Source organism: Dendrobium catenatum, unplaced genomic scaffold (assembly GCF_001605985.2).
Source record: "Dendrobium catenatum unplaced genomic scaffold, ASM160598v2 fragScaff_scaffold_574, whole genome shotgun sequence".
Lineage (NCBI taxonomy): Eukaryota > Viridiplantae > Streptophyta > Magnoliopsida > Asparagales > Orchidaceae > Dendrobium > Dendrobium catenatum.
In genome coordinates this window covers 519,597-535,205 of record NW_021319036.1, presented here as the reverse complement: position 1 = coordinate 535,205, position 15,609 = coordinate 519,597, and the positions used below count along the sequence as shown (strand labels likewise).

The 15,609-nt window shown below is 35.9% G+C and overlaps 1 protein-coding gene across 1 annotated transcript in view; it reads left to right on the top strand.

The window, feature by feature from the left end:
* Window positions 1–15,609, top strand: part of LOC110097853 (citrate synthase, glyoxysomal) — a 29,350-nt gene continuing 13,741 nt past the window's right edge. Inside the window, exons 1-8 of the mRNA XM_020824469.2 lie at window positions 1–380; window positions 1,873–2,053; window positions 2,137–2,222; window positions 2,356–2,460; window positions 14,640–14,702; window positions 14,830–14,939; window positions 15,088–15,207; window positions 15,298–15,373. Coding sequence (XP_020680128.1) covers window positions 129–380; window positions 1,873–2,053; window positions 2,137–2,222; window positions 2,356–2,460; window positions 14,640–14,702; window positions 14,830–14,939; window positions 15,088–15,207; window positions 15,298–15,373 — 993 coding nt within the window. The 5' untranslated portion in view covers window positions 1–128. The remainder of the gene's footprint in view (window positions 381–1,872; window positions 2,054–2,136; window positions 2,223–2,355; window positions 2,461–14,639; window positions 14,703–14,829; window positions 14,940–15,087; window positions 15,208–15,297; window positions 15,374–15,609) is intronic.

Below are 15,609 nucleotides of genomic sequence, written 5' to 3'. Positions count from 1 at the left end.
ACTCATATAAGCTCCGTCTCTCTCGCTCTCTCTGTCTCTCTCTCTCTCTCTCTCAAAGCTTCTCCTACCTTGCCCAGTATTTGAGATTCGAGCTTAAGTTAGGGCTTTGATTGCTCCTTCAGCGCAGGATGGAAGGAAGATTTGATCCAACAGCCATGGCGCGCGGGCGGCTGGCCGTACTCACCTCCCACGTCATCGGCGCCGCAGCCGCCGACGGTGTCTTGGCGGTTTTGGAGGCATCCCCGGTCTCTGCGCAGGAGATCGTGCGGCCGCCGGGAAATCTCGCCGGTAGGCTGGTAGTGACCGATTCGAGGACGGGGAAGCAGTACGACCTCGATATTTCGGAGGAAGGGACTGTTAAAGCTGTTGATTTTAAAAAGGTTTGGCGTGAATATAGTAAAAGGTGGAGAGTCTGTATTTCTAATTTTTTGTTGCTGTTCGAATATACTGCATCTCTTATGTAGATGGTTTTTTCCTAAGATATTAGCCTTTGCTTGATTAGGGTTACTTTCACCTCAGTGTCAGTGAATATTACTCGTCTGATACTTTTCTGCTGTTTTGTTTGTTGAATAAAAGAAGACTTATACATCACCAAAAATTACATTGATCTAGCAGGAATCTCAAGGCATATTTGAATTAGAAACCTTCAAAATTCAATTTATCATCCGAACTTTGATCTCAAGATACTTTTCTACTGTTTTGTTTGGTGGGTGACTATAGACATACAAAAGGAGACAATAAGAAAATAAAATTTTGAAATAATCTCCTCAATTATAAGGATATCCTTTTAATATAAACCTTTTCAATTATTAGAAATTCTGCCTAATAAATCATTACAACTAATTATGCTATCATTCATAAAGTATTCTATTGTAAACATTTGACTTGGGCGGCATCTATTGATTAAGCAGTACTATAGGAGAATTTATAATTGAGAATAGATGGTATTAAAGAGAAGAGAGAGAAGGAAGTAAGATAAATGAGAAAATAAGAAAAGTTCATTTCATTCTGATGAATCAAAAGTACCATTGTATTAAAAATTTTTGAGCTGAATTCATAACTGAGGTATTAAGGTACTCCCCTGAGGAACTTCTGAAGTGAATGATATTTGTTCTTAGTTTAATCTTCTTTATTTATTATATCTCTTATATTGTTTTCTCTTTTGTTTTCCTTGAGGGACTTTTGGTTTCTTTTTTCTTTGTTGAGAGTGGGCATATTGTGATACTTGGAATGGTTGGTGAGTACCCCTTTATTCTTAAAATCATTTGTGGATCTATTTTTAGTGGATATGATCTTCTCTCTTTTTTTTTGAACATAGGTTGGTTAAGTTGAACCACATAAAATTTGATTTTCTCCTTGTGGTAGTTGATTTCTTTTAGCATTATTTTGTGGTTCACCATATTCACTCATAGTTGATGCTTTTTCATAAAGTTGGGTGCTTTTCCTAACAAAAGCTATCTTAATAGTTTGCATAAGGCTTTGTCTGTTATGATAATAGACTTTATAAGAGAATTTTCCTCTAGTTCTGTGAGAGAAAAATAACAGTGAGGATAACATTTATTGGGATTGTGATTTTCATCATCATTTGATTCTGTGTGGTAGATATTCACCTTTGCAATGAATAATATATGCTGTTGCATCATGACCTTTATGAATGAAAAATGGCTAGCCCCTTATCTCATATGCTTCATAATGGATTTATCTTTATTAAATCACAACTTATTTCACCTTTCCGTTGGTTAAATTTGACTGTTATCAAACAATGTCATTGATTTATAGTTAGTGTCCTGATTTTCTTTCGTCCTTTGCTTCTCTTGTTAAAACTTTAGGATTGCTACTTCATATTTTATGTCTTTTTCACAATTATCTCAGATAACAACTGGAAAAGATGACAAGGGACTCAAAATCTATGATCCTGGATATCTTAATACTGCTCCAGTGCGGTCATCTGTCTGTTATATTGATGGAGATGAGGGCATTCTTAGATACAGGGGCTACCCCATTGAGGAATTAGCTGAGAATAGCACTTTTCTTGAAGTTGCGTTTCTTTTAAGTAAGCTATATATGTTAATGCTAGATAGAATTAGATTGATGGGCCTATAGTTTCTATCAGCTGCTAATGGTATTTATTTCCAGTGTATGGGAATTTGCCTTCTAAGAGCCAATTGGCGGACTGGGAGTTCACTATTTCTCAACATTCTGCAGTTCCTCAGGGTCTTTTGGTTTGTGCCTATTTTCCTTACATTCCAGTCATTGGCCATAAGGCTGCCCTAAAACAGAGCACTAACTATAGTAGACATATTGTTCTTTAATTTCACTAATATTACTCTTTCGTTTGTATTTTTATTTTTACAGGATATTATACAAGGAATGCCTCATGATGCACACCCAATGGGTCTTCTTGTTAGTTCAATGAGTACACTGTCAGTGTTTCATCCAGATGCTAATCCTGCTCTACGAGTGAGCATTTCAAAAAACCACTTCTTTCTGAGATAACATGCAAATTTTTGAAATTGATAAAAAAAACTAGTAAATGCTTCCAAGTTCTGGTGCTGATTACGTGAACCGAGAACTTATTTATAATATTTGAGAGCGCTACATTGAAAGATGTAATGCTACAAAGAAACAAAAATGCAGGGCTGAGTCATGGCAGCAATATAATTGATTGCACGTCTAACTACGTTGAAGGAAAGAGAACAACTATAGGATTCTCTAGATTTGGGCATCATTAATCTCATAATGGAAAACAAATGTCTGTTTTATCCAATAACTAAAACAAATGGTTACTCTACTGAGTTATAAAAAATACTTTCATTTGGTCCATCCCTTTGTACCATATATGCACGTTCTGTCCCTAGACTTTGATTATATGAACTGGCATAACCTTTCAAGAACCAATACTGCTTTTTTAATTCTCTTTGAACAATATACCGCTATACGACTCATCTCGACCCTGTTTACTTTCATGAAATTACCTGTAATACCCCTCCAACATGATGCGCTTAATTTGCACCTCATTTGGTGGAATTTAAAATTAAAATTATTGGAGTTTTAGGAGACCTTGTTTGTGAGTATTGAACCATGAGCATAAATGAGAGTTGCTAAGTTAAAACTCATGAACTTTTGATTGTTCTTGGCTCTGATATGATGCTAGATCTGTTGGAAAAAGGAAAGGTTTTATATTTCGTATTTAAAGAAGAAATTGCTTCCAGAAGGAGAAGTATGCTACTTGATGGATCATATGTTGATGATACATGCAGCAATAACAATAACAACATCAAGCCTTTATCCCACTATGTGGGGTCGGCTACATGAATCCTTTTTCTCCATTGTGTCCTATTAAAGGTCAAATTCTCGTTTAAATCTAATAAAGAAAGGTCATTCCTAATATTTTCTAACCAAGTCTTTTTAGGTCTGCCTCTACCTCTCTTAACATAAGTCAAATCTAAACCACAAAAATAAGAGCTCTTTATTTTTTTTTAGGATGCTAAGGTCACTATAGTCAATCTTATTTTCACAATTTTCATTAAATAGTTTAGCAAAATATCATATCCACCTTTGTTGAATATCATCTTCTAAGAAAAGTATTTTTTGATCTTCGTCCTTAATACACTTCACTTGATCTAAATCCTTACTACTCCTATCTCTTTGTTTGGCTAACTTATACATATATTTTTCTCCTCCTTAGTATCTAATCTATTATATAAATCACTAAAAGTTAAAGACTTTGCATCGCATATTGCTTTCTTAGATTCCTTACAAGTCTCTTTATATCTTTCCCAATTATCAGAATTTTTAAAATTAAACTAACTTTTATAACAAATCTTCTTATTTTTAATCTTTTCTTGCACATTTGGATTCCACCACCAACTATTTTTACTATTAGGAGCTTTTCCCTTTGAAACTCCAAGTACATCTTTTGCAATATTCTTAATAAAATGAAAATAAAAGCATTTTTTATGCAAATGTTGAACTACAAACATAAATGAATGCTGAAAACATTTAAGATGAGTTTTCAATTGTTATTGGCTCTTGTATAATGAAGGTGCTAATATCTATTAAAATTTGGTAAACTAAGAAATTCAAAATTTATCAAGATAATTGAACATGGTCAGGAAGGAGATAAAAAATTTTGAGAAGCTCAAACTATGACATATTCTTATTGAGTTACACGCAAAAGCTTATAATAGCACAAAGAAAGAGGAGATTGGAAATGAAAAGAGAAATTATAGCTCTTTTATTGAATTACTTTTAAGTATACGAAAATACCTTTTTTAGGAGTGCTCCCCTAACTGGCCAAGCTATGGATATAAATAAAAATGTATGGTAGTAATTGTAAAAGTAGAAGAGTTTACCCAATGACCATTTGTTCAATGAATGACCTTTCATTAGTGCATTCCAAACTCTCGACCTTCTAAATACACTTAGAATCTTCTCGGTATCAATGTTTGTTAATACCAATCTCATTAATGAATGACTTTGAATTAATCAACCATGAAAGAGTTCCCTTGAGTAAAGATCATCAATTAATTTTATCACTATATACAAATGAAGAGATATCCCAATCTACTTGAAGTGTTTAATATTATATGTTTATATTTATAACTCCAAGCTCGGCTAGTTTGGGTAGCTCTCTTGGAAGAGAATGCTTCCTCATAGAAGATTTCAACAAAGGGTTATAATTTGTCTCTTGGATTTCAGTCTCTTCTCACCTTTGTTGCTATTGGCTTTTGTGTTTAACACTTGAGCCAATTTCTCCTAAAAATAATTGTTGTATATAAGGATTTTCAACTTTTGAGCTAATTTTCTCACCTAAAAAATAATATTTTTATAACAATTGGATCTAATGGAAAGGAAAAAAAGTTTATTATTTCATTCATGAAGAAGGAATTACTTCTAGGAGAAATATGGCACCCATTTTATGATGTGGAAGATACATGGAATATAAAATAATTTTATATGCAAATGTTGAACTGATATAAATGAGAATTGTAACATTGGAGATGAACTTTTGATTGTTTTGTCGTGGGTATGATGATCGAGCTTGTGTAAAAGGAAAAAAAAATTGTTGTTTCAATTATGAAGTTAGAAATCACTTTCAAAATGGAAGAGATGTGATGTGGTATAAGTCTCCTAGACAAATTGCTTAAATTAGACCATGATTTAGACTTGATTAGATCTAGTGCCAATTGCAAATTTGGCTTACTGTAGTACTTATTTAGCTTTTTGATGTATTTTCATTTAATGTTTATCCTTTATAGATTAGGTCCAATCTATTTGTTGGATGTTTATATAGTTTCCATTTTATTTAGTTTTATTTGTAATAATCATGATCCTTATTTCTATAAAAGAATGTTATGGGATTTGGATGAGTTAAATTTAATGAATGACATTTTAAATTGATCCCTCCCCCTCTCTTTATACAATTCATCTTTCTCCCTCCTAATCCCATTATCCTTCTTAATCTCAGACTAGTTTTGATCCCTCTTAGCATTTTTGGGCAACACTCCTCTTTCTTATTAAAATTGTATGATTATTATTTTTCTTCACTTGATTATCTATAATTCTTATGCTTGGCACTTAGGCTGATTCTGATGACATACATTCCAATTTTCTTCACAAGTTGATTCTTACATATTTACTACCCTATTGAGTCCCTTTATTTTTATCAGGGTTTCTAAGACTAGAGTCTCCACCAAATTTAGTATTAGTTCATGTGTGATCTATTGGGATCAAATATAAGGGAAATAATAAGAAAAACAACATTTTGATGATAGCAAACCTCATATTTGCACTATAGACCTGCTTGTGAAGTTTTGATTGCGTGCTGCAATCAAGTATCTTGCTTGTAAATTTATTTATTTATATTTCCAAAGGCATATTCTATGATTTTATTCTTAGAGAGCCAATGCTGAAGAATCCTATTATTTTCATGCTACATTTTTATCTTGCCTTGCCTAATTTCATCTCCATATAAAAAAGCTTTATTCTATAGCCTAACGGCTATGATGGAACGTAAAGTGGCACCACGTTTTCCATGACTTGGAGATTCCACTACAAATGTAAGGCTTTTTTATGATAGTCCATTTATTGTTGCGGATTGGAAGAAATTTCACATCTTCCGTTCTTATACTACATATAATGGAAGTGTCGTAAGTTAGTAATTGATAAAGAGAGTACTACGAACTTAATATCTAAGCTAGTCATGATTAGGATCATCTTACATACTGAACTTCATCCTGAGCCTTATTAAATTACATGGACCAGCAAGATACCTCTACATGAGGTTGAGAGATGCCCCATGTCTATCCAATTTGGCAGTTGTTTAGACATGAGCTGACGTGATGTGCTGTCCTTGAATATAACTTATATCTTATTAGGACACTCTTGGTCCATGATATATATTACATTCACAGCATGAGAAACAACTCGTGCATTTTTTAATTTAAGGGCACTAGGATTATCGTTCTTCCATCCAAAGTAACAGCATGTGCATACACTTTCGTGCCAATAAATCTGGCATAAAACATGGCAAATTGACTACCATGCGACTAGTGTAATTGTTGCCCCTTTGAAATTCAATTACAGTTGATTTTATACAACAAATACTAATTGTCTTATTATATTGCCTTTATCCGAAAATCAAATGACATTTTATTTACCCCCACAACACTTCATTGCACATCAAATTAAATGTGCCTTTATTGTTGTTTGTGACATGTGCTCCAAGGTTATGGATATTTTTGGTTTTTTATATTCCAAAGTATTTACATGATCATGATGGCATTGATCTATGTTAAATTTAGAGAATTAGAGGGAAAATGCTTCATTTTATTATACAAAACTATTCATATTTGTAATTCTATACAAGATGTTTTAATAATGAAACAAATAACTACAGAATCATGCATAATCGTCTTAATATAATTCTTCCTAAATTAGCTACCCAATGAGCCGTTCATGAATCCCCATGTTGATTGTGAGATCAAGGGACAAGGGATGGTCGATATTTAAGAGCGTTATCCAGGTGAGCCTCCCACGAATCTTCATGCTAGCCTTGGAATCAAGGACCAAGGGACGGTTGGGATTTAACATGCCCCCTCAAGCTGAGGAATACAAATTTTTCATTTCCAGCTTGGTAATCAGTCCCAGAAAGGTAGAGTTGTCAAGTCCCTTGGTAAGAATGTCTGCAGCATCAGTTTCATCCTTTTCTTGCACTCCATGCATATTGGTTTCACCTTCAATAAACTCCCGCTGCTCCTTTAGGAGCAACACCTCTACATCACAATCATACAAAATTTTATGCATTCTTCTACTTCGATCAAAAGAATCAAAGTGCTATCATAAAACCTCTAATCCTCTGGCCATCAAATTTTTATATTTGAACCAACAATTGTGTCATCCAAGCTTTTCCTACTCTTATGTGGTCTAGAAGCCTCTTGTATAGGCACGCTTCCATCTTGATTTTTTTTAACCGACATCTTTAACATGGTTATGATCTTTGACCATATCTTTCACTTTAGACTTTTGAGAAGAGAGAGCTTCTTTTAATTTCAATTTGTTGTCTTCAGCCTCAGCATGCTTAACTCCTTTCTTCTTCTTAGTGCCAACAGCTTGTTTGTTTTCCGAGAATCTCACTCTAACTTTTCTTTTAAATCCATTTCTACCTCCATTACTTCGAAGCTTCTTGTCAAAATTACTTCGAGCTTTTTTCTTATTATTAACTCCATAATATTCATTGCTAATTGACAATTGCAATGAAACATTTCTTCCTCCTTTGCGAGAACTTAAATCTGACCTTCTACCAGGCTTTGTTGTACTTAGGGGTGCAAACGAGTCGAGTCGAGTTCAAGTTAGGCCTAACTCGAGCTCATTTCGCTAGCCAAATCTTGAGCTCGAACTTGAGTCGAGCTCGGCTCGTGCAATTAAAACGAGCTCGTCGAGCAGCTCGTTCGAGCTCCGTTTAGTCTGCTTTTGCTGTCCCGTCGTGCTCGCATCCGAGCTCTGTCTCGTTGAATCATGCATCCAAACTCGAGTTCCTGCCAGGCATCCGCGTCTTAGCACGCTTGTCGTCCCTCCTTTACCGCGTCTGACCTCTATTCGCTAACTCTGGCATCCGAGGTCTGAACTCCCTTTGTGCACGATCGCCCGTGTTCAAACTCCGACCCACATCCGAACTCGAGTTCCCTCCCCGAATCTCGCCCGATATTTTGGTTTTCGGCTAGGCATTCGAGCCAGCTCGTGAGCAATCGAGCCAAGCTTTGGTTGGATCGAACTCGAGCTCGATTATACAACGAGCTCAAAATTTTGTTCGAGTTTGATAAAATTGACTCGCAAGCTCATTGATGAGTCGAGCCCAAGCCAGCTCGCGAGTCGGTTTGACTCGGTTGCACCTCTAGTTGTACTTGAATACATGCTATGTTTAGTATTAACTCTAGATTTACCACCATGATGGCAAAATCTATCCTTTTGCTTTGTAGCCATGGAATCACCATTCCCATTATGAAAAGACCCATTATTCACATCAGTTTGGAAGATCCATCTGCAACAATAGATTTTTCAAGATGAAAATTTTCACCTTCTTATTATGTCAATCCTTGAGATGAATCGTCAGAAAGGAACCACTCAGCTAATTTATGATCAGGTTCCTGATTTTCATTAGAAGCATTCATTTCATTATGTATCGAAGTGTCAGGTTTCTTCTAAAATACAACAACAACAATTTTTGTTGTAATCACTTAACAGAGCACCATTGCCATTAAATAATTTAGCCAAATAAGGCTTTAGCTTCAAGGAACAATTAACAATCACTTTCTTAGCTAGCTTCTTGGCTCTGTGTTGAATATTCTTTTCAAGAATTTTCACACCATCTAACATACATGAAAGAAGCTGTGTATAAATACTTTCAGTCTCCTCCAAAATAAGTGTCATGATAGTGTCGATTGAGGAGAAGGCAGTATTAGAATGCTTTGACCTTATTGTCTTTAAGAAATGCAAAACATTTCTAATATCAAATCATCACAATCAAGATCTAACATTAAAACACAGGATCAGGCCTTTGCAATAGTTTCAAGTATTGAAACTCTCTTCGGAAATGAATGGATTGACATTTCATTAAAATTCTTGAAAGCTCCAACAATCAGATCAAATATCTCCTTCATTATATCATCATCATATGGAGCATCTGATGTTGTTATTCTCGTTATTTCACTAAGACAATATGCAATGGAAACCTTCACATCCATGTCTGAGTGCCCCTGAAGATCATTAGCAATCAATGCCTTCAAAATAGGATGAATAGAAGTCAACATTGAAGTAGATGGTTATTGTTTCATTCTTGACAACAAATTTTCAACTTTATCAAGTAGTAGAAGTTGTTTTAAATTGGATGGAGGAATGCGAGCTTATTTCCAATCTCTTTGATCTCATCCTCCAACATTAAATTATCAGATGACATTTACACATATGTGCACGAGAGAGGCTTCAAGTACGACAATAAGGGATCCAAGCTCTCGATCCCTTGTAGGCGAGCACAAAATCACCGATCCAAGCGTTCGGCTCTTCGCAAGCACTCACATAGAAAAACTCCCGCACAACTCCTCCCAGCGCTCGGTTCTGCTTCCATGTAGGTAAAATGCATGCATAGAGGCTCAGCCTCCTTCGCATGTATGAGGGTTCCTGCTCGCTCCTCTCCCGATCGCACATAGAGATGAAGATTGGGCTTGATGTCGCCATTCCCAGGAGGAGGTCATGGCCACTGTCTAAACATAGATTTCTTGTCCCGTGCAATTGCACTTACAAAAGAGGGCTTTCTCTCAGCTCCGCTCAGTTCACAGGCAAGAGGATCACTCACGCTCGATCTCTCCTCGGCCTTGGACGCAGGAAAGGCCTATTGTTTTCGCTTTGTCTGGCCACAAGCACGAAATAGAGGGGTCGAGCGGTTTTCAATATTCGATCTCCAACACCAATGAAGGCCAATTCCTTTGATTTGTATATCCTAGCGATTCCAGCAATGAAGGCTGATGGAAGGACACCTATTCCTCAGAATTCCAACAATGAAGGCCAGTGGAGGGAATTTGACTCTGACACCATGTTAAATTTAGAGAATTAGAGAGGGAAAATGCTTCATTTTATTATACAAAACTATTCCTATTCATAGATCTATACCAGATGTCTTAATAAAGAAATAAATAACTACATAATCATGCATAATTGCCTTAATATAAATCTTCCTAAACCAACCACCCCAATATAGAAGAAGATCAACGTGATCCAGGTGAGTTTCTCACAGATCCCCATGCTAACTATGGATCAAGGGCCAAGGGACTACTGAGATTTAATTGCGTAATCCAGGTGAGCCTCCCACGAATCCCCATGCTGGCCTTGGGATTGAGGACCAAGGGACGGTTGAGATTTAACAATCTATCAATATATATGTGTGGGCTTCAAAAAATTCCATTTTATATTTGTGTGTTCCCGGCCTCTCCGCGCCATCAGTTTATTTTTCTTTTAAGTATTTGTGTGACGATGACGGCAGGGAGTTTTAATGAGATTAGGTTCCGAGGGAATTTTCAGAAGGCAGATTGGGTTTTAGATAAGACACTACCCAGAGATTTCGCCCTCATTTTGTGAGGACTTTTTTTATCTGAGTTCTAGTTTCCTATAGGCGCAAGCCCCTATAGTTAATTACCCCTCCTAATAACAGGAGAGAACTTTCGATTAAGGCTAGTCGTTAAGGATGTTGTATAGGTTATGAACCTATCGTATAATAACAATAATTTTAGGGTTTAAATTTTGAATTGGAAAGTTTGAAATTTGGAATTTATCACCATAAACTTAAAATTGATGGTGGGGGGAATGAAAACAAGCCCGATCAAGATCCCATGGTTCCGTCGTCCCGGGCTGTCATGATCCCTGGTCTACTTAGTCAGAGGAGGTAGTCGACCCAACCTGACAAAAGGAACCTTATCGGCAGCCATGGGTTGCTTCGTCCAAGAATACCTTGTAGACCTGGGTTGATGTTTGTCTAAGGAGATATATCTGAATCCACCTTAGTTAACAAAGGGCTTTATGCCTATCAAATATACCCTATGATTCATAACTCAAGAGTTTGACGCCTTTAGGGAACATACGGGATTTGGCCGTGATCGTAATATAATGGTGCCATTTTGCGGCAAAACCACCCGATCAGAGGGTACGTGCCACGTCCATGCTGGCAAGAGACTATTTGAGGATGAATCAAAGTGATACACTCGACACACATTTGCTCTTTGTGAGCTGAGGTTAATTTCAAATTTATCACCCCCGACAAATGATTACGGGAGATGGATGATTTTTAGTTTTAAGTTTTTTAGATGATTGATTTTATTTCAAGAATTTGAACTGTTATTTGATTTGAGATTTGACCCCTCCGGTTGAGATTTTCTGTCAACATGGCCATCATCGGGGTGGCTTCAAAGTCACTTGTATTTTCGTAGGATTTTTGGGAGACATTTTGTACTTCAAGTCATGTCGACTCCAGTCCTTTTAAGGAGGAGGATGAAACTTGAATATAGAACCGCGCAGCATTCTTGAATCGTTAGATTTTAGGACTTAGAGGTGATGATTGGAGCACATGCGGGTTATAGTATTTGACCCTGCGCAGCATTCTCGGTCATTATTATTTGTACTTTTAACATGTTGACCGGAGCACATGCAGGGATTTATTTTGTTCAAAAGATCATATTTAATATATAAGGGGTATTTTAAAATATTTAAATATGATCCATTTAGGCTAATGATTTTATTCGAAAATGGTCCGGGATTTTATTTAAAGGCCTACGAACGCCTTCTGTCCGCTTGCACACATGTTGCGGATCCGGTGGCGTTGAGTGTATTAAATTTCACTTTTCACTTTAAGCATCTTATCCTTCAAATCTTGGGCTTCTATATTCATGCTCATGCTATCATATGATCTTATAATAAAACTCATATTTATTTTTCTTCATGAGCTAGCCCATTTCTTTCCTTGCATTTATATTTCTAATTCACTCATATGTATCAATTATATCTTTAAGAAGCATCCAGAGTGACTCTAGTTTAGTGTCTTTTCTACAAGCTCTTATTTGGCATATCCACTAATAAGTATATACTAAGTAATGGAGCTTGATTCGATGCATCATTAATGTTTATAACATCAATAATAACATAATGGCTTGCACTTTTCATCATTGTGATCAATTGCCTTGGAAGTTAGTTCACATTTGTAGGAAGTTGGGTCAATATAATATAATCATCTATTAATTGATCTTGACATTCCATAAGCAACATAAATAAGATGTATTAGTGACTTAGAACTTAATTAAAATCTTCCATCAAACGAATATTTATTTTATGGATGCGAACTCATTTACTAGCCTTGATTAAAAATCTCATACATAATTAAAGTTGGCATTGCAAATTATATAGAGCAAGTTGCTAGCATCCAATCTCCCTTCGTGGATTTCAAGAAAATTTTCACCTTCATTTAGAATGTAATCGTTATAAAGGAAATTTAGTGATAATTTTCTTTAAACTACCATTATATATTTAGGTATGCCAGTTGGTGGAGAAGAACAAGAGCCGGCGTGGTCGAGGTCAGAGGGCTTGGTGGCCGGCGGGTATGGCAGCCGGAGTCGGCTCTAGCCGGGTCAACGTCTGAGCAGGAGGTCGGAGGCCGGAGGTCAGGCTGGGTCGGAAGTGTCCGCTGATGAGGCTAGGACACGACTTTGCAGAAGATCATGAGACCGAAGGGTATGTAGTTGGAACTTCTTGCCTGTGATTCTCTTGTCATTCTGAGAGCGTCTGTGTGCGTGAGAGAGCACCGAATGAGAGGAGGCCAATATTTTTGTGTCGTGAGGAGTTGGTTTTAAACGATTATGAGATCGTGGGGGATCGTGAGATCGTGGGGGTTCCGGTCGGTTGGGTAGTTATAGCCGACTGCCAGTTATAGGTCAACAATACGGGCAAAGTTTATAGTACTATATCCAAATAAAAAAAAAATAAAATGTGATTTTAGTGATTAAAATTTTGTGCTTGTTGATTCAAATTGTTTTTCATAATATGTTTAAATAAAGTTACACAAATTTTTTTCTGTATGATGGCCATTTTATCTATATTTAACATAGAGGATTTCACATAATATCAAGGCACTTTTGAACCTTTTGTGTAGTCATAATGTATTTTTGTTGGTGGAGTTTATGCTTTTCTGGGTTTTGTTATTGTCGCTCTACCACCATCTTCCCCTTTAAAAATGCATGGCAAGTGGAGACATTCAACATTGATGACATCATCATAAGTATATGTCAAGTTGGCATACGTACTTGAGATGTTGGAAATATAAGACATGTGATGATAACTCTTTAATTGACGATGATGATTTGACCTAATTAAAGTCTCATCCATTTGAAGATTCTCCTAGCTAAAACTCTTTGCAGGAGAGTTTTTTCAAACCTCGGGGGAGTTGATGTTGTACAAGACTCCTAGACCAAGCCCAACTATTAGGCTAAGCTTTAGACAATATTATTTTTAGGGCTAATTACAATTTAGGTTGAATTTTGTATTTATTTAGCATTATTATATTTTTTATGTTTATTTTCTTAGATTAGATACCATCTATTATTTTGACGCTTATGTAGTTTTAAATTTTAGTTAGACTCATTTGTTATAATCACCACTCCTTAACTTTATGAAAGGAGGTAATGAGATTTGGATTAATTAGATTTGAACGAACGATAATTTGAATTGATTCCTCCACCTTATTCTCTCCCACCTATTGCCTGTATGATTCCTCTATTTTCTCTCTTCCTATTCTCAAATTTCTCTCTAATCTCGGAACTACTTTGACCACGTCTTAGCATTTTTGACGTATCTCATTTCTTATAAAAATCATATGATTATCTGTATTTTGCATGCTTGCTATTTGATTCCTTATAGTTTTTATGTTCATCACTTGGCTAAGTTTGACGACATAAATTCTATTTTTCTACACAAGGTAACAATCCTAGCGTGCCTTTTTCAATACTAGAGTCTAATTTTCTAATTAAGGTTTTAAGACTAAAGTTTTCACCAATATGCCATGTCTTGCATGATATTGTGAAGACATGAATGAAAGATTTTTGGCATGCAAATGTTAAACCAATTATAGGAAGCCATATATACATATAAATCACATATTCGTTATGCTGACCAAAGTCCAATTTTGGACTTGTGATTTGTCCTGTTTTGCCTAGATTCTATCTAAATCTTGGAAAGTTTGGATATTTTTGGAGCAGATGTCATTTGATAGATTTGTTTCTCTTATACATTTTTTATGCCATTGCTATTTTATATTTATTATTCTAATACCACAGTGATAACTTTTCATCTGTCATGTTGATATGCTTTACCTTTTTTTTTCTCTATTTTGTCATGTGACCAATAATACTTCACTTATCCCTAATTTTGTACTTTGTATTCTAGTTTGTCTCCACTGTCAAGATCATTTGCTTTGTATGCTTTCTAAAATTGTCTTGTTCTAAAGTATTGGTTATTTGGTTTGAATGTTCTGTTGAAAGTGCCTACCTATTATTCCCGCAAAATGGTTCTTATTCTGTGCCTTTTTGTATGCTCTGCTTATGCAGGGCCAAGATCTTTATACATCAAAAACGGTGAGGGACAAGCAGATAGCAAGAATTCTTGGAAAGGTACTCGCTTATGCCATTTTTACTTTGATTGATTGGAGATCCTTGTGAAGTTACTAGTGACCATGTTATAGCTTTAGTTGATTACAGAAAACACTCTATTGAACACTGGGTTCTTTTGTGTTTGAAGGCACCAACAATTGCTGCAGCTGCCTATTTGAGATTGGCTGGAAGGCCTCCGGTGCTCCCTTCCAGTAACCTATCTTATTCGGAAAACTTTTTATATATGTTGGATTCTTTGTAAGAACTCTCTAACTTCTTATTCTTATATATTGATTTTCATCCCATATGTGGCATTTCTGCACATTCTACATGTAAAAATTGCCCATTAGCAGGTAACTGGAGACCTGTAACTACCCTTTCTGACTCTGCTTTTCGTATGATACAGGGGTGACAGGTCATATAAACCTAATCCTAGGCTTTCTCGGGCCCTTGACATTCTATTTATCCTACATGCAGAGCATGAAATGAACTGCTCTACAGCTGCTGCAAGACATCTTGCGTCAAGGTTTCCATTCCTCAATGAATTAAAACTTGAAAGTCATTGTTTTCTCTATTTTTGCTCTTCCCATGGTGATTTCTTGCGTCATTTTTACAGTGGCGTGGATGTATATACTGCTCTGGCAGGAGCTGTAGGAGCACTATATGGCCCTCTTCACGGCGGAGCAAATGAGGTATTGAAAAAAACTCACCCGCATGACGATATATAATTGCTGGGACTTTAAAAAAAATTTCAGTCTATTGAATACCTTGTGAATTTTGCTTTTTATATTACTTGGATCGGAAGTGTAATTTGGAATGATCAAATTCTCCCATCTCCCATTTAGTTTCTGCTACTAAATTTTATTTCTGGCAGTTACATTACACATGTTGATAACATGTTCTTAGTTTTACTTTTGATAACTTGAAA